This window comes from Lissotriton helveticus, chromosome 9 (assembly GCF_964261635.1).
Source record: "Lissotriton helveticus chromosome 9, aLisHel1.1, whole genome shotgun sequence".
In the NCBI taxonomy this organism is placed as follows: domain Eukaryota; kingdom Metazoa; phylum Chordata; class Amphibia; order Caudata; family Salamandridae; genus Lissotriton; species Lissotriton helveticus.
This window is the reverse complement of record NC_136070.1, coordinates 1,039,035,541-1,039,061,472: the sequence shown is the minus strand read 5'-3', so window position 1 is coordinate 1,039,061,472 and position 25,932 is coordinate 1,039,035,541. Positions and strand designations below refer to the sequence as shown.

Genomic DNA, 25,932 nt, shown 5'->3' with positions numbered 1-25,932 from the left:
CGGACGTTTGCGGCCGCCATTTTTGATGTTGTTGTTGGCAGGAACAGCCTCGCTGCCACTCCAGGTAAGTTTTCTTCTGCCCAAATTCACGACGCAGTACAAGGGTAAGTCCCAGACCGGTGCATGTCTGCTGAGCTTTTCTCTTCTTTTGCAGAGCTGTGGTCAGGCACATGGCCACAGAGGTGCGAGTGACAGAGCAGGCAATGGTGAACGACGGAGCAACGGCTGCTGGTCCACCGAGTAAGACTCGAGTGAGACATAAGGGCCATAGCAAGGACAACACGGAAAATGCAAGGCTACTAAGGATGGAATATCAACGTGTTTTACATAGCGCTTTCTGCCATAGTAAGGCTGTTTCCAAGCACTGTAAATAATGGGTGATAGTATTCCCAACCCCAGGGCTCCCTTTTCTCAGTACCGGAAGAATGAAAGGCTGAGTCGGCCATGCAAGGGTTCAAACATGCTACTGCGTATTGTAATCGCATTTATATAGCGCTTACCACCTCTGACAGAGCTATGCTATTGCCAAAACGCGCTGCTCATTCATAAAATATACCTGTCCACCTTTACTTTTAACTTAAGTATGAAACGAAAAAGCTTCAGTTTACGGCTGTGGTCAGGCACATGGCCACAGAGGTGCGAGTGACAGAGCAGGCAATGGTGAACGACGGAGCAACGGCTGCTGGTCCACTGAGTGAGACTCGAGTGAGACATAAGGGCCATAGCAAGGACAACACGGAAAATGCAAGGTTACTAAGGATGGAATATCAACGTGTTTTACATAGCGATTTCTGCCATAGTAAGGCTGTTTCCAAGCACTGTAAATAATGGGTGATAGTATTCCCAACCCCAGGGCGCCCTTTTCTCAGTACCAGAAGAATGAAAGGCTGAGTCGGCCATGCAAGGGTTCAAACATGTGACCCACTGGTTACATTTGTTATATTGTGTTCAATAATTATCCTTATTTTATTTTATTTTTAATTTATTTTAGAGGTTTTATATAGCGCTGGCTGGACCCAGGGGTATCAGAGCGCTTTACATTTTAGAGACAAGAAGGTCAATAAGACAGGGGACATACATATCATCAATGTATATAAACAACATATAAGTCTCCGCCTGACAGATTTCATAATGATACATATGGGAAATAAGCACACCAAGATGTGAATAATCAAAAGGCACAAATTGAAAGAAGTCAGGATAGGGAGGTTAGTGGTCAGTTAGGTTGGGAAGGAAGAAAAGCGGGAGGGGCAGAAGTGGGGGGGTTGGAGGGGATGAGGGCTGAGGGTGGACAAGGGAAGGGGGGGTGCAAGGAGGAGTGAAGGTGGTAAACAAGGAGGGGGAAGTGACGAGGAGGAAGGGCGAATAAGGCTGAAAAAGGGAGGGCAGTTGCATCTAGGGCCGGCAGATGTGGCCAGTGGAAGAGAACAGATATGGATTAGGGTCCCTAGTATTTATTGAGGAGATATAGTTTGAGTTCTTTTTTGAAGCTAGAGTAGGAAGGGTTGCAGCGAAGGTCAGTTGGAAGGGCATTCCAAATGCAAGGAGCGTTGCCGGAAAAGGATCGAGACTGGGTGGTTTTCTTTTTTAGAAGAGGGGATAAGAAGTAGGGTGTTAGTACTTCACAAGGAACGGGAGAAACCGGCTTTAGTGAGTTTGTTAGCGAGATAGGTCGTGTATTCTGATGAATTTTGTGTGTAATGCAGGCTGTTTTGTAAGTGGATCTACCTTCAATGGGGAGCCATTTAAGGTATATATGCGGACGACACTCAACTGTATATGAAAATATCGCAACCAGAAGACTTCATCTCCCTCAACGCTATTCTACAGAATACTCAAAATTGGCTCACTGACAACCACCTCATGCTCAACACCAAAAAAACAGAATTCCTTCTCAATCAAACACCCAAGATAGACTTATGGCTGAAGGGAGCTAATCATCAAATACTAAGGAAACTTAAGCCCTTCCTCCCACAGAACGACTTAAAAATAGCGGTACAAGCCCTAGTGCTACCAAGATTGGACTATGGAAGCACCACTCTATGTGGTCTTCCCAAATACAAGCTTGCCCCACTGAGGGCACCGCTTAACGCAGCAGCCGGACTGGCCTCAAGAACTAAAAGAAATAACCACATTTCTCCAACCTTGAAAGCTTTGGGCTGGCTACCCTACGAGGCAAGAATACACCTAAAGATCGCCTGCATGACTCACAAAGCCCTGCATTGCAATACCCCCAGCTACTTAGCACGAAAGCTGGAGCCATCAGGAGGATGCAGACTATTGCGTAGTGCGAGTTCATTACTGCTGAAACCACAATCCTTCCGCAAAAAGAGAACTGGTTGCAGAGCATTCTCAGGGATCGCTCCGAAGACCTGGAACTCCCTACCTCCAGTGGTTCATAGTATCAATTCCTTTACCTTCTTCAAAAAAGAAGTAAAACTGCTCCTAATGAACAAATTCACATCCTAAGACTTTAACTCTTTGAGGACTACCAGTCTCCCATGCTACCCTTATACTACGGTCTACCTCTTTTTTACTGAATGCCGAATATCGAATGTATGTATACTACCTCAACCGCCTCCTATGTAACAATATGTGTATTGTAACGCGCTCTGATTCTCTCGTGGATCATTCCTTAATACCTACTAGTCTCCTATGCACCCATATACTCCTATCTACCTATTTTGTACCGAATGCGAATACTGAATCTATGTATACTACCTCAACCATCTAATGTGCAACAACTGCATATTGTAAAGCGCTCCGATACCCCCGTGGGTCATGTTCGTGCTATATAAAACTTTCTAATTAAATAAATAAAATGTGTTTATAACTTTAGATTGAAAGCAGGTAGGAGTGTCCTGGTTGTTTTCTGAGGAATTATATTGTAAAACCCTCTTAAATGGTAAAGTCAAACACTTTCCAGGTGTAAGTCTAACTTGCATTTGTATGGAAAAGGGTGTTACTTGTGCAGACCTATGTTACATCTGATTTACAAAGCGTGAAATTCTGGATTCTGGAACTGGTTTCAGGCATAGTTAAGGAAACCTACACTAGTTTAAAAAAAAAAATAATATTCGATTTTCTCTTTACAATGATTGACATGCATTAATCAATACACTTTTCAGCACTTCTAAGTTGTGTCTGCATGACGTAAGTGAAAGTGCCTCTGAAAGTGGTCTCCCTAGGTCTCACAGGTTCGGTATAAGACACAGACATATGCAACCGAAACTGATTTAGAAAATATACAAAAGATAATTGTAAAATTCCTCAAATATCATATTGACATCGATTTCGCCCTGTACACAGTGCGAAGAGAGGCCACGCCTAGGGCATGGTAACGTGTGCATCCGCTTCTCTGTGCATGCCAGGCACTTACATGGGTAATGTATAACATGCATGCATTTATCACCTGCAAGGTGTCCTTTTTTCTGGGTGAGCCAGACGTGTGTAAATTAAGACCAAAACCTAGGCGTAAATTATGTGTGTCATAGTTTAAACGTATTTTTTTTTTTAACTCTGACCATGACCTTTAGCAGTGAATTGTATCCCACAGCTAAATGCCTGATCACCATTAATTACAACACCATAATTAGTTTAAGGCTCCTGCAGCTACCTATCACATTTACATGTTTACCTGCAGCATCCGGTTAACCAGGATACTGTATCTGTTTACCATTCTGTACCTGATACACAAATGTACAAAGTGAAAGTGAATAGTATAAATGTGCATTTAATTGATGCTTGCGTGCTCTTGCTAAGCTCACCAGCAAAGGCACTAGACTAGAGTGTTTAACCTGCAGGTGGACAATCATTCACTTCTGTGAGACATGCACCGGAGCAGGTACAGTACACGAGAAAGTCCATTGGGCTTAAGCGCCCACGACTGAGATCTGCGCACAGGTCTCCGAAGCACTACAGGCCGATACGAAGAGGAGTCAGCGCTATAACTGGTGCTAAAATCTGTGCAGTCCTCAAGACAAACAATTAACATTTAACTGAAACAAAATAAAACCCCTTTCCTCCAACAAACGGTTCCGGCTACGAAAACTTCAAAACATAATCTAAATTATTTTCCTGTCAATTATGACAATATTAATATTGTCATGATATTAATAAAATAGCGCAAAGGAGACCCATATCATGTATGATTTGAAAGTAATGTTCTGATTTCTTCGTACAAGAATTATTTTTATCTGTACTTACACAGCACTTAATTCCACCGAGTTGCAATTAACTAAGAGTAGCAAATGACGTGTTATTGCTATGCATTTTAAAGGTACCGGGTTTGAAATTTGCGACTTTCTGCTCACACTGTGACTCTTTTAAAAATACGAACTGGATTTAATCTTCATGACCCCTTAACGTAGGTTGCTTAGTGAGCGTAGACCCGTGGACGGTGCTATTTTATTTACAGGGATGACGGACGTGGTTGTATTGATCATGCAGCAGTAGCTGTAAAATGGTAGATGCTGCAGTGCATTAAACAGATCTGGTCGGAGATTTGGAGTGTGACAACTGTACCTTTCAGGTTAGGGTGTGGGATGAACAGAATAGTGGGGTGGTGGCTAGACCCTTTCAATAGTACTGATGAGAGGTTGGGAGTTGCTTTGGGCAATTCGTTAGCACAACATAAGCGGGGCCTTTTGAAGCTCGAATGGATCTTACCGGAAAGCCATATTTAGAAGCCCACATCTCAGTGATGTCAAGATCAGGTTAATTCATAATACATTCTACAGTTATTGATTTGGCCAGCCACGCAACATGCAGTGTACACCAAAAGTATGTAGTGGACTAGCAAGTACCCACAGGTTTTAATGGCAGTAACATCATTTTGAGCCTAAGTTATCCGTCTCTTTGTTGCAGCTGTGGTGGAAGAGTAGAGTACAATTGAGGCTTTAGTATCTTATAGGAATTTTTCAGATATTCTGAAGAAGACCTTATTATAGATTCTATATCTGCCATGAAAGAATTGTTTAACACCTTCATAGCTGTGATCGTTTTCCCAAAATAAGCGAATGACTAGTTCCAGGTCAAATCAAAGCTAGGTAGACGTGATAGCAACTTAATCGTACTATTCGTACATATAGACACTTGAAGACCCCACTTAAGTACGGTTATAATGGTGTGCATCTTGCATTGTTTACAGAGGAGAGTATCTTAAACTAGGTGGAAAATCATCACCCAGATCAGATGTGTATAAACAAAATACAAAGTGGCTAGGGCACAGTTTTTTTTTAGGCTTCTGTTATAATATGTTTTGTGTGGTCTCTTGATCTATACCTGAACATTTACCCATATATTTGTACGGAGCTCAATAATAGTACCTAGAAGATGCGAGAAGGGGGCCATAAGGCTTGCACTTTTGTAACAGGTAGCACATATTTATACTGTTGAATGCCGGCGTGAAGTAAATGAAATGTGTATAAGGATGCCTGTTGCCTAAAGACAATGCCATTTATTTAACGATTAAGCTATTGGCAATGTAAATGACAATGTCATTTATTTATGATAAAAAAAATTTCATGAGCAATGCCAATAGCTCTACATTTAATAATGCCGAGACCATTGCATTGTAAATGCTTGTTAGAAAGGTAATCCGTGGAGTCTTCCCTGCTTAAATTAATGTGACAAAATGTTTCAAGTATGGATATCCTTGTAGTCCAAATGATAATTGCAGCATTGCTTTAAAAGTCTTTTGGGGACATTATTTGTGACTTACCACGCATCCTTATGGTGTTTTATAGTGTCCACTAACATCACAGGCAAACTAGTATATTAACTGTTCTTTAAAGATACAGCTTTGTACAGGAATGTATTTGGCATTAGTGATAGTAATTAAGGATTGGTTGTATTAAATGTTCTGTGACTACACTAAATTTCCATTCCTCCTGAGCCAGCCTGTTATCTTAAAAACACTGTGGTCTTACTTTAAAAAAGTTGCGCTTATGCGAGAATACACTTGAAAGCTGAAAGTAGATGTGTAAACACACAATCTTTACCTTAGCTAGACCCCGTTATTTTTTTCATGCATCACAAAAAACTGGAAGAGGTATTTTCCTACTGACAAGGTATGGGTATGAGTACATCTTGGATAGAAACTATTGTCTTGGGCATCTGCTACTTTTCTTAAAATAAAATTTGCAGTAGATAATAGATCCCTTTAAGAAATATTTTAAATATCGTTCTACAGAAAGAATGCATTATTTTTAGGTCACTTGGGTATTTTGACAAGTCTGAATACGCGTTCTTAGGACAGTTTATAGTAATATTCTGAAGGTTCAATAGAATCATTTCATCATTACTAGAGATTCATCTGTTATTTTCTCTTTGTTTAGATATGTCGTGTCGGTCTCGACTGGCTACTCTAAATGAAAAATTGACAGCTCTGGAAAGACGAATAGAGTACATCGAGGCAAGGGTAAGTAAAACTGTTGATGTCAAGCTTTTTAAAAATTCTTCATAGGAGGCATTTGTCAAACGCATGCTTTTAGACCAACTACAATACGAGATGTAGATGCAATTTAAAAAATATATTTGTCATCTCCTAGTTAAGAGTGGATGTAAATCACTGTGTCAGTTATATGCAGCACTGTCAGAGTACAGTGTGGAGTGCATGGCCTAATCTCAAATAGTACATAATGTGGCTTCATCTTAAAAATTGCGGCCATCCTCATCCTAACTACACTCACTAAAATTATAGAACAAGCATTTACAATGCAACGGTTTTGCCTTTGCAAAAGTTAGAGCTATTGGCATTGTAAATGACAACTTTTTTATTTATGTGTTGGTTTTGAAAACAGATAAATAAATGGCATTGTCATTTTCAATGGCAATAGCTTAATCTCTCGCAAATGCCACACACACACCCATAGAGAGCCCCCCCACACGCACACAGAGCCCCCCCACACACACCCACACAGAGCCCCCCACACACACAACCACACAGAGCCCCCCCACACAGAGCCCCCCCCAACACAGAGCCCCCCACACACATCCACACAGAGGACCCCCACACACCCACACAGAGGCCCCCCCACACACCCACACAGAGGCCCCCCCACACACCCACACAGAGCCCCCCACACTGCGAGCCCCCCCACACACCCACACAGAGCCCCCCCCACACTGCGAGCCCCACAAAGCACATATTACTGTAACTATTTGAGGAGATAATAGGTGCAGTAACAGCAAATTTCACAGCGCCTTATGCTGGGACAATCTTACCAACAACTGAAAGACCTGAAGGGCATTTTTTTTTGCTTTCTTAACGGCCCATCATTACAATTACTGAGCACTTTACTAACCTGGGTCATCAAAAATAGTAGCAGAGCTCAATTTATCCCGGTTATTGCAGTCGATGGCGCAGCTGGATACCACCGCCTGTGTTTTTGATGGCTGCCGCTTTTTTTTTTTATTTTTTTATCTCAGACCAGGACTGAAGCATCAAGACAGTCATGAAAGATTGAGATAAAGAGACAAAAATGTAAAAGTGGAGGAAAGCAAAGCTATGAGCGGGGCCCCTAGAATTAAGTGACGATTAGGACCAAGTTATGTGGCAGGCTTAACTAAATTATGTGGCATGAAAAGGCGAAGTACGTGGCATAATTTGTGGCAGCATTACTTCAATAGGTTGAATTTTTTTGCAAGTTTGCACTATCTGGGAACGTTCACTCCTCATTAGTATGGGTTCAACACCATAATAGAGACATCAGTGACCGAAAGATGGCCAGGTAACTTTTCGCATGCGCTGTAGCAGCAACACGTGAGCTGCTCTTACCAAGAAAAGAGTCTATGGTGGTAACAGTGTCTCCCACTGTCATATCAGACTTCAGTTTTATTTTCCCCAGGGTGGCACGTATACTTAAACAAGGGTACAAATCCCTAGGGGTTCACAAGGCGAAGGCCCAACCTATTATTGATAGTTAAATAGCTGCCATTGAGGTGTGCCAACATGCCAGAGAAGTCGTCTACAAGTTAAATTACTGGCCTTGCACGTTCCAGAGCCCCACTACTAAATATATGAAGAAAACATGAAAGTCAATGTGGTGCAACAGAATTAAACGTACCTTAGATGGGATGAGAGTTCCGCACTTTTCTACCAGAACCGAAAGAGGTGGCCCGGTCAAGCCTCTTCTGGGCGCAGACAGGCCCGCTCCTGGCCTGGGCACAAGTCCTGGCACGCCGGCGCTGCGGGAGCCCTGCCAAAGATTTGTGTGCCTCCGAGAGCTAGAGTGCCGCAGTGAGCAGCAGGGAAATCTGGTGGCTGTAGTAATTGCGGCCCCCCTCCCCAAAATCTGTGCCTGCCACGGTAATCTGAAATCCCATGTAACAAAGTATTTCGCTACAGGCCAGTGTAACAACCACCCACCCCTTAAATGACTACTTAATTCAACATGCTTTTCACGAAAAATTCGCCAGAGCCGTTGCCTTTGTAGTGACTTTAAATAATAAATTAAACAGTCCTAATGCCTTGAATATTGAATTGGCACCGTAACTATTATTCAGCCCCACTGTCTTGTGCAAAAACTTGCAATACAAGCACTCTTTTTTTTTTAGCAAAAACACCAAACTTCGGTTCAATCAATCAGAAGCTGTGCTCCAGAGAATCAACACGTGAGCTGGGCAAAATTTCCTCTCCAAGTAGTGCTTCAGAGCGCTCTTTTTCTGTTCATCACAATGTTAAAGGAGAAAAACACTGTCAATCCAGACCTATAAAGGTGGCCACGTTTTAGGTTGCAAGGGCTACATTGAAAATCAGGAGGACTGCAGCGCCCAGGACTGAAGTGAACATTTAGTGCCGAGTAAAGATATTGACAGGTCACTGGAGCCTAATGCATGCGTAGAATGCGCTGCTACGTTGTACGTACACACTGGGCATTCTAAGGATCTGGAAAATAAAAAACAAGTTGAGCACTACAAATCAAATAGGAGTAAGTGTCGCAGCCCCCTGCATTGCACGACTTCCATAACCTTGTGAGAACCTGAGAATTCTCTGTTCCTTTCAGTAGAATTCAGCAAAAAGAGCACCTGCGCAGCGCGGGAAGGAGGGGGTGGGGTTGGATTTCATAAACTCAGCACCTCGCTTTTGTTCCAATGTACAAAAGTCTCAAAATACAATGAACAACGTAAAAAATCAGCGACGGGATTGAGCTGTGCTTGTTATAGTGACTCAGTCAGAAGCCACTCTCAGGCGAGGGTGGAAGGGGCCACGCACGCGGTGGCTAGGACGTGTGGAGAAAGTACGGACGTGTACAGTGTGTGCAGACAGGCCTGGGGGAGTGGCAAACACAGTGAACGCAAAGGAACACTTAGGGCCCGCTGAGTGTGAGGCGCAATCAAAGCCTCTTCAGAAAAGAGCCTAGGCGCTGTATTCCGCATCATTCAGGCCGCCAGCGCGCACTTTCACTGTCACAGTCTCAAGCAGCGCACATCGACCCCAGGGCCAAACTCCCCGTCTAAGAGAAACTGTGCAAAGCGTGCACTACGGAGGGTTGAGGACGAAAACAGTATGCAGGGACAACCTAAAGCAGCCTGAGCAATTTTGTTTCGGACCAGCCGACGCTATGAAGATACAAGCGCCGCCTCGAAGCCTCCCTCGCACTGCTGCAGCGCTCACTCCACGCGCTCCCTCCCAGCTGCGAGCGAGACTCCTGCAAACAAATGAGAACAAGCACCTACGAGCACACGAGAGCGGGAGGGGGGGGGGGGCGGGAAAGGAACGAACAGCGGGAGGGGGGGCGGGAAACACGAATAAAATATGCCGCTTACCTGATAGCCGATGCCAGGCAGACGTCCCTCGTTGCGTGCCTTCCAGGACAAATGAACTAAACAAACCTCCCCCCCCCCAAAAAAAAAGCACCGCCCACAGCCGCATGACGTGGCCAAAAGGGAAAAATTCTGGGGAACGCCCCCGAATCTGGTCCGGCCTTGACGGACAGATCCGGCTCCCAATGGCTAGCCTCCATTTATGGAGCTAGCCAATGGGAGCAGGGGGCGAGTAGGGGGCGAGTCCCTGTTCCCCACTGTAAGACATAAGATTTTGCTAGCGCATGCGTACTTCGTACGCATTGCCAAGCAAAACTTAAAAACTCTATTATAGCGGAATGCTAACAACAAAGGTTAGAAATTGTTTCCAGAAAGGGCAATTTAATAGTCGTACAGCAGTGGCAGAAACGCATGGTACTTCATTCCTGCTTACATTCAAATATGAATGAAGGAATCCAGGATGTGCTCACCTAATAACATTCCCTGTTGGACATTTTTTCTTCAATCTTCAATTCCCCTTTGCTAAAATGGTAGATAGTATAGGTGTTTGGGTGCTGTCAAGTATTTCTTTTTTCTTGAAGTTATGTTGTTCCCATAAAGCAATTTCACTTCCCAAACACTTCATGAAATGTGGGTTGTCTCGGCTCCCACCAACGATCAGTTTTGTATACTTTCTCTCTGCAGTTAGCTTCAAGCTCAAATATGTTTTAATGACTGTGCAGTAATAACTGTGCTATAGACTAACCTGTAGGATAGACCCAATGGTTTACATTTTTAAGACTTAAATTAAAGGAACTCTAAAACTCAGACTTGATAATCAGGAAGGAAATGCAGGGAATCATGAAACTCAATAATACATAAGTAGAATGACATGATATAGTACAACGTACCAAACAATTACAGTGGACCTCCCTGAATAACCAACATTCCAGTACCAAATAATGGTAGTAAATTAAACCACTCTGCCCTTCCCCCCCACCTACACCCCAAAATATATGGCTGAAATTCAAAGATGAACAATAAGAAGACCTGAGACACAGTGAGGACATAGTTGGTAACTTGGAGTAGTGGACACTTCATATCTTGGCACATTCTCCTTCAGTTAAAATGACAAAGTCATGCTAATGAAAAAAAGATTCGGGAAAGAAAAATGATACCTTAGATATAAGGTAAAATGCACTAATGAAGCAAGTGCACTTTCACATGTATGCCGACGACACCCAACTTTATCTCAAAATACAATCTCCCAAGGACATCATGCTGCTGAACACCACGATCAGAAACACCCAATCCTGGCTTGCTGAGAATCACCTCAAACTCAATGCTCTGAAGACCGAGTTCCTCCTGATCTCACCTCCCGCTAAAATATCCACGGCTCAAACATGGCTTAAGCAATTAACGGCTCTAAATGTACAGCCCATCGTAGTAGACTCAGCAAAATCTTTAGGCATAACACTTGACACCAATCTCAACATGCAGCAGCACATCAGCAAGGCAACCAAAGGAGCGAACTTCCAAATCAATACCCTGAGAAAACTTAAACCTTTCCTTCCTGCCAAAGACTTCCAAACTGCAGTTCAATCTTTAGTCATCCCGCACATAGAATACGGTAGCACCGCCCTCTGCGGGCTCCCCCTAACTACAACGGCACCCCTAAGAGCGTCCCTTAACGCCGCAGCGAGACTCGTCCCAGGCTCAAAAGAACACTCGCATATCTCCCCGGACTTTAAATCACTGAACTGGCTACCTTTTGAAGCCAGAATTCAACTGAAAATCGCATGCATGACACACAAGGCTGTGCATCTGAATTCACCCGCCTACCTCACTCAAAAATTGACAATTTCGGGTGGCTCCCGAACTACTAGAAGCACAAACAATCTTTTGCTGAAACCTCGAAGATTTCGGAAGGAAAAAACGTATAAACGCTCCTTTTCAGGAATGGCACCCAGGATCTGGAACTCTCTCCCTCCTGAAACAAGGCTCATCTCCTCCAACACAATCTTTAAGAAAGAAGTTAAAGCGATCCTCATGGCAAAATACACATGACCTATCACTCCGTATCACTCATAAATCTGCTCTGTAAGGCCTGCCCGACCTTGGCCTATTGCACCACCCGTATTATCGAATTATGTAATTGTATACGCTCACTCTTTGTATTTTGTTATAATGTTCGATGCACCTGGCTGATTATGTATATTGTTATATTGTTGACGCACCTGGTTGACTTTGCACACTTTACCCTCTCCACCTCAACGATCTTTACATCCCTTCTACTGTCGCACCTGTGGGACTATACATCCTGCACACACCCACCTCAACTTGGCCCACCTTTAAACTCTAAATACTCTAAACACGCTTAAGCAAGTATATGCTCCTTGGTATCGCACTTTATGCTATTGACGCAATTGTTTGTCTACTCTCAGTGTACCTACACTACCACACCTGTAACCTACCTCATGTCCTTTGACCTACCTATGTAACTAGCACCTTGTACCTAACTACCTCATATATCACTTTGTATATACGCTTTATTACTTTGTATTTTTACTTTGTATTTGTACTTGTAAAGCGCTCTGATATCTGCAAAGATCTTGTTTGCGCTGTATAAAACTCTCAAAATAAAAATAAATAAAATAAAGTACCAAAGCAGACCCACATTCTACAATGGGGAATGTCAACATTCACATTAACCGCTTCAGCGCAGCGCGAATTTTCGCGCTGTGCTGAGCGTTCTAATGAGCCAACGGGCTCATGACGGAACGGTTCCGTCATGAGCACAGGCCAACCGACGCTCATGACGGAACCTTTCCGTCATGAGCATGGAAGGGGTTAAGATCAACTATTGCTAAGAGAAGAAATTCTATATGATACATGCATAATCAATTAATAGGTATGATTCAGTTACTTTACAAACAATAAAGCCCTTGAGACTAAATCACACTATATACATAGTGCAAGAGGAAACCCCTGAAATGTATGTTTATTGGTAGGGGAAGTTCCTGTGCCAATATCCTTTTGGAAACTAATTTCCAAAAGGATATTGGAACAGGAACCTCCCCAACCAATAAGCTTACATTCCCGGGGTTGCCTCTTGCACTATGCATATAGTGTGATTATTCTCAAGGGGTATTGTTTATAGAGGTTTTTGACTGGAGAGCGCCGTTGATATAGATCCCCCGTGTGTTCCTCTTATATTGGGATGGTTCAGTTACTTAACTGGCTGTATATGTCAATGACTGTGTCAAAGATGTAAGATAAAGACGATGGCTGATACTTGAAAACGCAAGTAAACTTGTTCAAAATAAACATCCTGGGCCAGAATTATAGTTAGTCTTCTAAACGAATTTTAGGGGGCCGTTTACTTACTGTGTAACATTTAATAGGTTATTTCATCATGGCTTATCAGTATTAAATATGATAACTGTGTGCGATAGATTTGCCGAATATGGCAGCTTATCTGTTCTTGGGTGTGGCGAATGGCAAAATATAGGCCTTATTTTAAAGCAATTACATTTGGTACATTTTAAGCCATAAGTGTATGTAATCTGTATGTTTTAAGCATGAAGACCTGATTCTTTTTCTAAAACCCCTTCCCCTTCTTTTTCCATTTTACATTGTTATAGTCTTGAGTGTTGAAACGTCGGTAACCTATAGGCATAAGAAAAATGTGAAGTTAAATTGTAAAATGCAGACTCCTTTGACCAGCATAAACGGGGATTCTGACTGCAGCCCAGAAAAGGATCCTGAATATAACCTCATCCTTGCAGAATCCAGAACATTTACATGGCATGGTGGTGTTTACAATTATTATAGCATAAGCAGATCTAGGTATTAAGTGCTAGGCTCTGCTTAGGATTGTGTGATCCCCAAGGATTTATTTGGTGTTTGATGTGTCTCAACTAGAAATCTGTTCAGTACAAGCTATCTGTGTCCGCATCTTTAATCTCTAATCCAGGAATGTAGTCATATTTAAATCTTCCTACAATACTCCATAAATCACTATCTGGAGGAAGACGAAAGTGAAATATGAATTCTGGTGCATAAACGGTGGAATATTGCATCATTGTCTTTAAACTAGTGTAGAAATATTCATTCAAGCCTTTCACGATGAAAACCGCTTTTGCCTTTTAGTTTACTTTTCAGTCGATCACAGCTGTTAGACTTATTAAAGAGCAAAGTGTACCTCAGTGGTTAATTTGTCTGTGGGTAGTTGGAAAGGAAATAAGACACCCTCCTCCAGGAGGAGCAGACTTTCTATTTGCTGCTGGTCCCTATGTGTCCTCTTCCTAATAAACAAATTTCAACGCAATAGATCTTGCATTTCCGAGAGTTTAAGCTATTGGCATTGTAAATAACAATGCCTTTTATTTATGTGTTTTTAAAACCAACACACATATAAAATGCATTGTTATTTATAATGCCAATAGCTTCAATTTTTGTAAATGTGAGACCACTTTAATGGTGGCTGCGCCCCTATCTTTAGACGCTGCTCGCCGTATTCAGGTTACAGTGAGCAGCATCTAAAGAAAGGGGCGTGGCGAACATTAAAGTGAAAGCGCTGTATGGGGCGCTTTCACGCGAAAGCGTTGGCTATACTGAAAGCGGACCGTGCTGCAAATTGAATAAATAAATAAGCGCAGCCGCTATAGTTAAAGCAGACCGCGTTGCATATTAATTAATTAAATAAAGAAATATGTGCGGCCCCTATAGTTAAAGCCTACCCGCAGCCATTTCTATTAAAAATATAAAAACGGGGCAGCATGGGTGGGATAGTGGAAGATCATTAAAGAAAATAGTGTTCACAGACTAGATAAAGCCTACTGTGTAACAAAACAAGTAAAAAGTCCAGTCCTTATGGGAGGTTACAAATGCAGATAAGGCGGTACCAAGGAGGGACTACTAAGCCTATTTATCAATCAAAAGCAATAATTTCAAATGGACAGTAACGAGCAAATTGAAAAGATGGGCGGAAAATGGGCAGAGCTTCAAATCCATGCCGCGCAGAGCAATGCATGTGCTGCCCAGGGTCAACCTAAAAAAATAAAAGATTCTGGGTGGTGAAAGGCTTGATTCTGGTAATTGTATTTCTGTTTCTTCCATTGATTACGATGATATTTCAGAAAGAGTGAGGAAACATTTTTTTTTAGATATACCCTGATTTTGTCTATTTAAGAAAATAAATCCGCTTAGCTAAGACACCCTCTCACACTCCAGTCCTGGAAAGGAGGTGGGAGATAGCATTGAAGGCGGAGGAAAGATCTAAAAAAAACACAGCTGTTTAAAAGGGGTTCATTTCTACATACTTCAAAATAACTGGTAGATTAGGGTGGGAATAAAATGTTTACTCCTTCTCCCTCATACTTTGATTCTGACTTGTGCCTCTAGAGAAATTATTTTCTCTAGTTTGTTGTTATTGTGTCCTGTGCATTGAGCAGTTCAGAACCGAAAGAAGAGCCTTACCTCAATTTGGAAAAGTTTCTGACTTAAAATCCATACACATTCTCTTTGAGCGGTCCAAAGTTTTTTGGATTTTGTGCTGCAAGATAGCAGCACATAATACATGCTAATGTCAATCAAGACTGACGTCCAAGAAAAAGAAACAAGACCCATATGCTAATAACCCTCCCTCATACCCATCGGTGACAATTACGGTAATAATTATAAGTTACTCTTTAGGTGTTATTTTCCTTCCCGATGGTAGGAAAGCAAAAGTGTATTTACATGACTTGGTCCACGATGCAGTTGCATTTGAGACTGGCTTGCCTTTCCCTATATTTGTTTGACTGTGACATAGCTGGAAAGTAATACTGAAATACATTTCAGCTCCCTCCTACCACCGATTAAAATCTCTAATCTCTCTACTGCTTGCTGACAGGGTGAATAATATGCTTACTTTGCCTAACGCCTACAAAAAGTGACTCATTTTCAACAGGATTTTGTTGTTCTCAAAACGTCATGTGCTGTTTGTATCAGCAGAATAATGTCTTAAAGCAGAGTAACGCGCTGGAGTACCCAAAAGGCTACAAGCAGCGCTTATCGAAAACTCTGCAATAAACGTGTGATTGAGCTATAGACTGGCTCCATCGCTGTCTTCAGTCACTTTAAACCAATCCTCTCTACGGAACGTTTACTTCGGTACTGCCAATAAAAAACATTCTGTAATTCAGAAGTCTAATGCAATCTCAAGCCGAAATAGCTTATTTAAGTAGTTGTATTGTTTGCTAGTAGAATGGAACACTCGCAATCTTTCCAGTTGCTAAATAGTTCACTCAGATACAGACGTTGACACATTAAGCCAATATATTTTTATTTTTGGAAATCTCCATCCACTGGTTTCTGTAGGTAGCCAGATAACACTCTAGACTAAAAATGAGATCAGAATATACACCCTGCTTTGGCACACAGATCGCAGTGGTTTTTTTAAGCATTCTTTGTTATTATTCATTCAAATCCAACACAACCTCCTTCACTGTTTTATGTGTAGAAATATTCACAGCCGAAAACTCGTTCAAAAAGTGAAGGGTCATAAAGTGAAAGCAGAACAATATTTGATTACATCTGTTTCAGTGTGAACTCAGTTTAACATATTTCCACCAAGCACTCTAAATCTTATCATGTTTCTTCAGGCAGCCTCTTGTCAGGAAGACTTCCCTTTTCAGTAAGCACACATAAGTCACTCTGCATTTGCGGGATTTATCTAATTTCCAGATCCTCACTAGATCTTTCTTATCAATGGAGCAACCGCACCAAACTAAGATACATATGGAGCGCAAAGCCTCTCACATGCACCACCTGCATCACACCTAGCAGACACATTTCTGGGGAAATGTGCATAGGTTGCCCCAGAGCTATGGATCAGTCCAGATAAGATGGAAACAAACCTCGTATTTCTCCCCACAACCTTCCAGCAGCGGTTTTGAGATTAATAGACACTTTGAAGAAGTGTAATCTGAATTATGCGCTCGTGTAGAGATATGGCAAGTTCTCAGGGAACTAGTCTGTCCACAACCCATTCCTCATCCTTCAGCAACCTACTATCTTTTCCCCACACATGGTTGCAGGGCATAGAACTTATTGTGACACTTAATGTTGGGGGGAAATATGTTCAGGATATTCTATGTTTCCTCCAGTATTTTTAACTTAACCTTTGCCTCTGGAGTGTTGTATTCTGGGATAGATTTTAACTCTGCTTTACAGTAATCTAGTACTCTTCTGAGAGCACCTGAAATTATTTAAGGTGGCCTGTACCCTAAACTTCTCCCACTCTGGATATACCAATAAGATCTCACTGCTGGAATACCCTTCATTTGTGATACCAGTCTCGTTATTGTGCAATGCCATAATGGGGAATCCCATGTAATTTTATTCTGCCAACTAATCCATCTAAAAGCCTTACGCCAGCATTTAAAGACCTCTTTTGTGATACTGGGGAAGAGTTATGGAGTTGAGAGCCATAGAGGTATTTCAGTAAGCTAGATCCCTCAAAAGATTTCGTTCTCAAGATTGATGGGTCACCTCGATTGCCAAAGAGTCAATCTTTTATGATGGGGAGTAGAGAGGTCCAGTACTATAATCTTATACCTGCAAAGCCAAGCTCTCCATCGTATGTGTTTTGAATGCTCTTTACCTATGTGATTCTTGTGGATTTTTCTTCCTACGTGAACTTTTGGGACATGCCTCTGATGGGATTGAAGAAGTGATCAGATACTTTCTGGGGATAGTTGTGAGCCACATAGAAAAGTTGGATTAATGCAATCCTATTTAAAAGTACTCCTGAGCCCATAATGTTGATCGGAAGAGCGTCTCGGATGCAGAGATTATTTTTAGAAGGTTGTCAGCTAAGGGGGCTAGATTAAGCTCCTAACATTAGCATTGGGTCTGAAGAGATGTGCATTCCAAGAGATTTAAAACTATGTGTTAGCCTATTTAGTAACTATGCCCCTTCTCAAAAAGACGCTCCTTTCTTATTGTACATAAAGGTATTTTCTCCCAGTTTAACATGAGACCAAATGCCTCCCTGTATAGACCAAATATCTTTATCAAACTGTCCCCAGTGCATGCAGTGTAGTGAAGGAATAGTGGCATATTGTCTTCAGATAAAGCCACCCTGTCTTCAAGCTCATCTCCCCATTCAGAGCACTGCACTAATGAATTCTTTAATCCATTTTTAATCTCAATATTGATAAGGAAGATATGGCGATATGAGGCGCATAGGTCTGAGAGCTGTTCTGATTTGAAGATAACAAATATTGTAGCTCCTATAAGGTCTGGGGTAAAGGAGCCTTGAAGGGCCAACTCGTTGACTCAAGGCACAAGGTTGGGGGTAACAAGAGAAGGGTGTTTCTTGAACAATATAGCTGGGAACCCATTGGGGCGATGTTTTTCCTGGTTGCATATCTTTCAATACTTTAGCTTCTTCTACTATAGTCAGTGGTGCGTCTAAAAGCTTCCATTCCACTGTTGACAGTGAGACAATGAGCTCATAGGCTAGTGATCTCTTGTGCTCTTTGGGGTGGGAGGTGTGCTTCATAGCAAGCGAAAGTGACCACAACACTAGTGATATAAAACACCACTAAGCTGCACTCCTCATTTATCACAGCTATGGTTTCAGGGTCCATGTCTTGTCTGGCTAGCTAGTAAAGGAGCCTACCTGATTTGTCACTCAGCCGTATGACTCTGTTTTGAAAGGCCAGTTATTTCCTGCAGGCTACTATTCTGATTACGTTTTTACGTTTGTGGGTCGCTACCTCTAATTGTCACAGTACGACTGCTTCTGTTGTTGCAGTGTATTCTTGTTCAAACAGCCTGACTCACCCTTTTAATTGTGACTTAGCCGCCACTCGATCTCACTCCCAACACTTTAGATACCCCTTTGCTCTACATCTCAACACTGATTTGTTGTCTTTCTATAAGCTATCCTACATTTCTAATGATCCATTATTTTTGTCATAGTGACTTAGCAACATTTGTGTGCAAAGACACTTAAGTCGCCATCCGTCAGCAACTAGGCTTTAAAATGCCATAGCTCTTGCCTTCTTCTTTTTCTCCCCTTAGGTTTAATTCCAAAAGGTCGTATCTGAACCACGTGGCATTATCTGTATCTTTTTGACCTGTTGCAAGACAACTGAGCACATCAGGCTATAGTCTGCACAAGAAAATTAACAATGTGTTTCTACGTAGGTGTTAGATCATTTTGGATGGGGTTGTTTTCTCCATACATAAGAGGCCAAGTTTGGTATGTCCACACAGCGAGACTAGATTTCTTGTGTAGTATTTTGGGGGTGGAGTAGCGTGGTGACCAGTATTAATTTAGTAGTTCATTGTGGCATTGAAGTCCCCTCTCATCACGATCGTATCCCTCATTAATGTGAATAGCACCTTTTTAAGATCCCTTAAGGACTCCTTGGTGGAAGGGAGCAAGATGTAGACATTAACAGGGAATATATTTGGCCCTCTAATTACCCAGAATTGGCCTTAATTCTACCAAGTTTGTCGGGAATTACCTGGGCATTCACCAGCAAGAAGCTTCTATGCAATAGTATGGCACCCACCCTAGCATCTTTAGTGAAGCTTGCACGATAGACTCTTATAAATTAATTTTATCGCCCCAAAAAAATCATACTTGATAACTAAGAGGTCTGTCTTTCGCAAACACGAGGCGCCCCTGGGTCATATTGCTTAACAGTTTAGAAAACATTTAGTTTTTAGGAAATACGTTTATGGGCTACTGTCTCAGGTGTAGTGCGTATATAGATAATTTTGAATCCTTACTGAAAGGGGAACTCCCACCCAGGTTTCTGAATGTAGAATTAATGTTTTCTAATAATTGTGTTTTTTTTCCTGTCTGCCCTCCATGTTGGTGACCATGCAATTCTTCATAAACAGTACATTGGCATTCTGCAGTTCTTCCACAATTTCGCATTCCTGAACACAGCATTATGTGTATAGTTTTTATGACATTCTAAACTACAAACCAATCTCTTCTCTTTAGATGCGTTTAAAACAACAAAACCTAGACAACCTTAAAAGCAGCAGATTCTGTAGCACCACTTCTGAATGTTAATAGTGTAGCACTATAATATGATTACTCAGAAAAGAATGATCAGACATGAGTTTAGATACAGCTTTAAAAAAAAATCTAAGATCCCCATAATGTTTGTTCTCCCTTACTTTTGTTAATTGCCTGTCACTTGCTTGTAAGGTTTATAGCTAACCAAATACATTTTATTACTGAGAAAGGGACTTAGTTGACACAATCTGCATTAAACTGTAGCTGCATGTCGGTTGTTCAAGTCATCCAATACCAGATATGTGTGGAGTGCAAAGCATTGATGCAAAGGCTCTAACAGTGAGCTAAAATGAGTGAAAGAGGTGTATTTTAAACCACGGTGATACATTATTGTGGTCTGTGGTGAAATATAATGGGGGTTATGCACAAAGGTAGCTTGCACTTGTGTGTAATTTACTCTTACGCTTTTGAGTAGCTTTATACTTTTGAGTAAATTTGATTTTGTGAATAGCTGAAAGTTGTAGACCTACACAGCTCCACCCTCTGAAAAAGTGAGTGGAGCCAAATTTATGAGTGTAATTTACCACTTCCAAAAAGACACAGTAGTAAGTCCGACACCAAACAAGGTCAAACACTGGTACTCCAGCACCCTCCCTTAGAACATAATGGAGGTACGGACTTCAAATAAAACCCTTTAGGAAATAATATTAAATTATATTACTTAAAATAGGTAAAAATATAAATACATTTAATGTTAAAAAATGTATTTAAAAAAAGACATTGTAAAATATGTAAATCAACTTTATTTTCAAAATAAATGTTCAATTGTATTTTAATAAAATATAATTAAATCACTCTTAAGTAATTAGTCATATTAACTTTGTTTTGGTTCAGTGAACCATAAAAGTGCACAGTACAAAGACCTGTTAAATACATAAAAATTAATGAATATAAAACACATCCCAATGGCAGTATAACATGTTAAAAGAAAACTCCGGTCATAGTACATCAGTTAACAAAATACTACCCCTTAAACTAAGATCATAACCAGCGGGACAAAAACCTAAATAAGAGGAGCCTTGCAGAGGTACTGCTAAGGGGTCTGCTATGTCACCTGGACTTTCTGTATTGATTTTTAATAAGGGTAGGTCAACACCTCCCTGTGATGGCTAAGATAAATTTGTGCACTTACAGTATTACTTAATATAAAATATTTTTGTACACTATATAACCTAAGTGGGTTGGATATCTATCATCAATTCCATTCATCATAACAATGATTTCAACCCAACATTCAAACAATTCATGTACACAACAATGTAAAAGGGAGATGCAACCCTAAGGTGGTTATATAGAACAGCCCTAATTGTAACCCTTATTCAAATGTTCTACAACAGTGAATTAGATCATCATTGCCCATTGCGCTTTCTGATAACAAGAGCCCCCCGATTAAGTTCTCAACCGCAGTGCAGATGTCAAACTGATATCTAAAGCCTTCTTTATATGTACAGCAGCGTTGCATTCTCAATAGTGGGAGCAAAAATCTTGCTCTTGTTTTATAAAGTGCACAAAATAATATAAAGTGCTTTGTTTAGACAAATTGTCACAAGGACATAACATGAGCTGGTCTGGCCTCCTTGACTTGGAAATGCTGCCAAGAAGTGTACTGTGCCTAACCGAAACCTTGTAAGGTAAAATCTATATTGCAAATTACTGCTTAAAAACTAGATAAAGTTGTAGATGATAAGCCATATGACTAGCCGCGACAGGACACAGCATTCCAAAATGTTCCTGCGACTGCCGGTGACTATTGTTAGCCCCGATAGGAAAGGCCATTTTAATGCTGTCTTTGGCTTTTGAGGTCATATTCTGGGTGTTTTCATTGCAATCCCGTAAACCAATCTTGAGCAACGTACATTTCAAATAATGAGAACAAGGGAATCTTAACAACAGTAGAGATGGCAAGACAATCTTTGATAATGTCTCTTGAAAAAGCTAATTCTTCAGCTAGCCACATCTTTACCCATAATAACAGTGGGGCAAGGCCAATACAGTCCTCTATATATTCCAGCCAAAATTCAGAGTGGCATAATTTTGTGGGTGCACTTTTGAGTACCATAATTAGCCTAATCCTACACATCACTTTAAATAAGTATAACTGCGTATTACATAAATATATTTTTGTTAGGTTGGAATGTATTCTTTATTTTAAACTTCACCAAGATATTTTGTATTTAATTTATTATACAAATTACAGATTTAATTCAAAATTAAGTTCATAGTGCTATATCTCTTTTTAAAATGTTCCTTATATTTTAGCATAGGAAGATATCCACCCTGACTGTGGAGTCTGCCTGTGCTATAGTATAGGGAAAAGTAAAACAATATTTTTATATCAAATATTACTGTAAACTGTTCATATATTTCTCCTAAATATAGAACTTAATAAAATAATTCTTCAACATAATTAACTGAATTTTGAATTAAATCTTCAATTTAAATATATTAAATTAAATAAAAATGAACCTTCTGAAGTTTAATAAAAAAAAATATTCCCACCTAAATTAAAACATTTTATTTTACTATGCATTCATAAATATTGAATGGGATGTATAAAATGTGTTAAAAGTAATTTAATTATGATATACTGGCCTGGATTAATGATCTTTATATAGACCTAGCTGTGCGGGTCAGGGCTGGCAAAGAGTTCTTTGATCTGGGGTGGATTTATAGAGGTGCCACGCAAGGATGGGTGCCTGTTATCGCCCCTGCTTTTCGCACTTGTGATGTAGCCTCTGTATAACAGGATATGTCATTTAGGTGTCCTCCATGGACTGAGGGTGTCCAGTCATACCCACTTGATCTCGTTCTAAGTTGACTATATTTTAATATAACTGAACGATATGTCAGGCCTGGATCTGAACCTATGCATTCTAGATCCTTCGGAATAATCCCAGGCCTGCTCTTCATTTGGGCTGTATCTTGTATTTTCCCATTGAAGTATACCTGCACAGGTGTTCTGGCTGAAATGGGCTCCTTTGCGATCCCAATCACCTTGTAGGCTTTAAAGTATTTATTCAATCTACAGGCATTCAGAAGATATCTAAGCAGACAATCTTGACAGTTCGATGGCATCCCTCAAGTCTGTGTTGTTCTGGAAAAGACTCCTGCTCTCTCCTCTAAGACATATAGCATTGTAAAAAGACAAAAAAGTGTGTTCTGCCATGCCTTCTGTACTTATTTGCCAATGTTACTTTCATACTGCATTGACCTGTAGTCCATAACCTGAATAAGCGGCTCACTAAGCTGCTGTGGGCATTGAGCAGATGTTGAGCACATCTAGACCAACTGTTCTTTCCCTTGAACGCTGGAAGCCTCAGCACACCGGACTATGACTTGAGTTGTCCTGGTTGCGCCCACCAAAACAGATTACGTCTGCTGCCGCAAAACTAAAGTGCAAATTCACAAGTGTACTCTTGGAAGTAATTCCCAAGCTGCATGCACACCTCTCTTTTTTTGAGTGGCTCGTTCGTGTTGGCTACAATACCTTCTTCAGCAATGCCACACAAACGTGTATTTTCTGGATGTTCCACTGTGGTGCTTGCCTCATTTCAAGAAAGTATAGTTGACTGCCAAAAATTACGCTGGACGTAGGTCACTAATGTGAATATAGGACTGTTGTTCAAGAAAGGGGCTACAACAAATTGTGAGATTCCTATGCTCCCAGCGGGACAATTCTTGGTTCATGCAGCACTCTGCATGGCGATTGGCAGTCCCTGGGGCAACAAGATGTCAACCCGGCACAGACAAGGTGCTACACACGTTGTTGAAATAGATCTGTAGGCACCCTAAGGTCACGAAAGTATACCGGGTGCTTTGGCAAGGGACCGTTGCCGCCTCTAACAACCCTTGGGCCCAATGGAGTCAAGATCTCCAGACTGAACTTTCAAACAGGGACTGGTCCATAATTGCAATTCCAGAAATGTTTGCTTGATATCATTGTCCATCGCACATACCTCACCCTGGCCCAGCTACACTTGGTATTTGTTTCCGCTTCCCACAAATGCACTTATTGCGCTGAAGACAAGGTAGACTTCTTTCATGTAACATAGCCGTTCACAACGTTTCAGCCTTGCTGATAGAAGTATGTGAATTTGTTATACATGCTATAGGCTGGCAACATATTAACATACAAAAACTGCCCCCCTTTAACTAATGCCTTGCCCTAAAACAGACAAAGCGGGTAACCGATTCATGGATTAAGCTTTTGCGCCGAGCACAATTGCAATGAGTTGGATGTCTGCTTCTTCTCTGCTTGTGAACACTTGTAGAATCCAGATCGGGGTGGGCACAGATGGAGATGATGTGGTTAGACAATTATGGTATAGAGCTGGGCAGCAGGAGGTATACTATGTTGCTGACCCAGTCATTGCTTAATTTAAAAAGAAAAAGTAAGAGCCAGGGCCCTTCACAGGTGGCCACTGTAATTTGCACCCATTGCCCCCGCCGGCACTGCCATTGACCGTAACCGCACATGTACTAACCATCACACTCCTACAAGTGGGAAAGTTCAAACTTTTCTTGGCCACCCAAAGCTATAACACGGGCTTGGGTGGCAAGTATTGGTCAATAATTTATTGTATGAAAGAACTGTTGTGCTCATTTCAAAATTTGGCAACACCACCATGTGGCAGACTGTCTTAAGTGCCGGTTTTCATAATTAAGTGCTGGGGCTGAGTATTGGTTCAGATTAGGCACCTAAATTCAGGGTCGGACTGAAGGGTACAGTAGATCACCAATATGAGTTTGACATCACTAAAGCACATTACATGCTAACTCCCTTGTAGTACAGCATAATATGAGTATTTGTCAAGAGCTCGTTCACCCATAGGCATCTTGGTGCTGAATAACAGATGTTTATTGTTACCCAACTCAATGGTAATAATTTTCTCGACCTCAGATTGATGAAAAGCTGATTGGACCCGCCGGGATTTGAACCTGTGACTGAGGTCAAGCATATGCCTCTGTAGTGGACGCATTAGTCCACTGAGCCACCACCCATTTCCCCTTGCTATATGTTGCCCCTCCTTGAAGGTGCAGCAAGCGCATACCAGATACATTAGTGAAGTATCCCCAAAAGTCCAGATTTCGAGATTTAAAACTCGAAGTTCATAATTCAAGGTTAAAATGGTGGTGTACCAATTGTTGCCTTACTCTTGAATTGTATTGTATATTTTCTTCACTGACACATACTGCTGTTTTGTTCATAAAGAAAAATGCTGCATGATGATACATTATCCTGACATGTATGCATTTATGTAAAGTTTCAATAAAGAGCCACTTACAAATTTAATTATTTCAATAAACATAAATGTTACATTAATTTATACATTTTTGAAAAGTTTGTTCAAATGTTTTATAGTTAAATAATGTTTTATCGTCAGATTGTATTAACATTTTATTATATTTGTAACTATTTTAAATATTTTAATTTGGTATTCTTTCATATGGGGTTGTATTTGAAGTCACTAGCTCCATGCATTTTTATGGGAGGGTATTGCAGTATCAGTGGTTGGCCATGTGTGGTGCTGGATTTACTCCAGCTCTGTGATGGAGTAATTTACTAATATCTTGAGTCCCTTTTTGGCTGAGGTATTATTTAGAAGTGTGGTTTGTGAAAAGCAGTGGACTTACTCCTTAGCGGGTGGGTGCATGTTCTTTCCTAAACCTCTTATATTTAGGAGTAAGTATGCCTTTTTCTCCAGCCATTCTCCCGGTCCCGCCCACATTTACTTCTCAGTAGTAAACTTAGCCATGTGAGGATCTCCCCATAGAAAGAATAGGTGAGGTGGAGATTTACACTCCTAGGTTTGTGAATAGCATTTTGTGATACGTTTAGTAGTACTACTAAACATATTACAAAATGCTGCTTGTGCGAAGGTCCCCGATGATATTGCATCACTTGTCAAATACTCTTTCAACAATTGTATTCGTTTACTATCTCTGAGGTTATTTTTTTCATTGTTCTTATCTATCTCACTGTTGCTTCATACCTGCTAGGTTTTTAACCTATTCACAATTTGAATATTTTGATAGCGGCAATTTTTTGCTTTTCATTGTAATATGCTAAATAAACCCAATGTGCTTTACATTGC

At 41.0% G+C, this 25,932-nt stretch overlaps 1 protein-coding gene across 1 annotated transcript in view; it reads left to right on the top strand.

Moving 5' to 3' along the window:
• Nucleotides 1-25,932, top strand: part of BRK1 (BRICK1 subunit of SCAR/WAVE actin nucleating complex) — a 95,819-nt gene that overhangs the window by 68,789 nt on the left and 1,098 nt on the right. Inside the window, exon 2 of the mRNA XM_078661375.1 lies at nucleotides 6,339-6,421. Within this exon, the coding sequence (XP_078517501.1) occupies nucleotides 6,339-6,421 (83 nt within the window). The remainder of the gene's footprint in view (nucleotides 1-6,338; nucleotides 6,422-25,932) is intronic.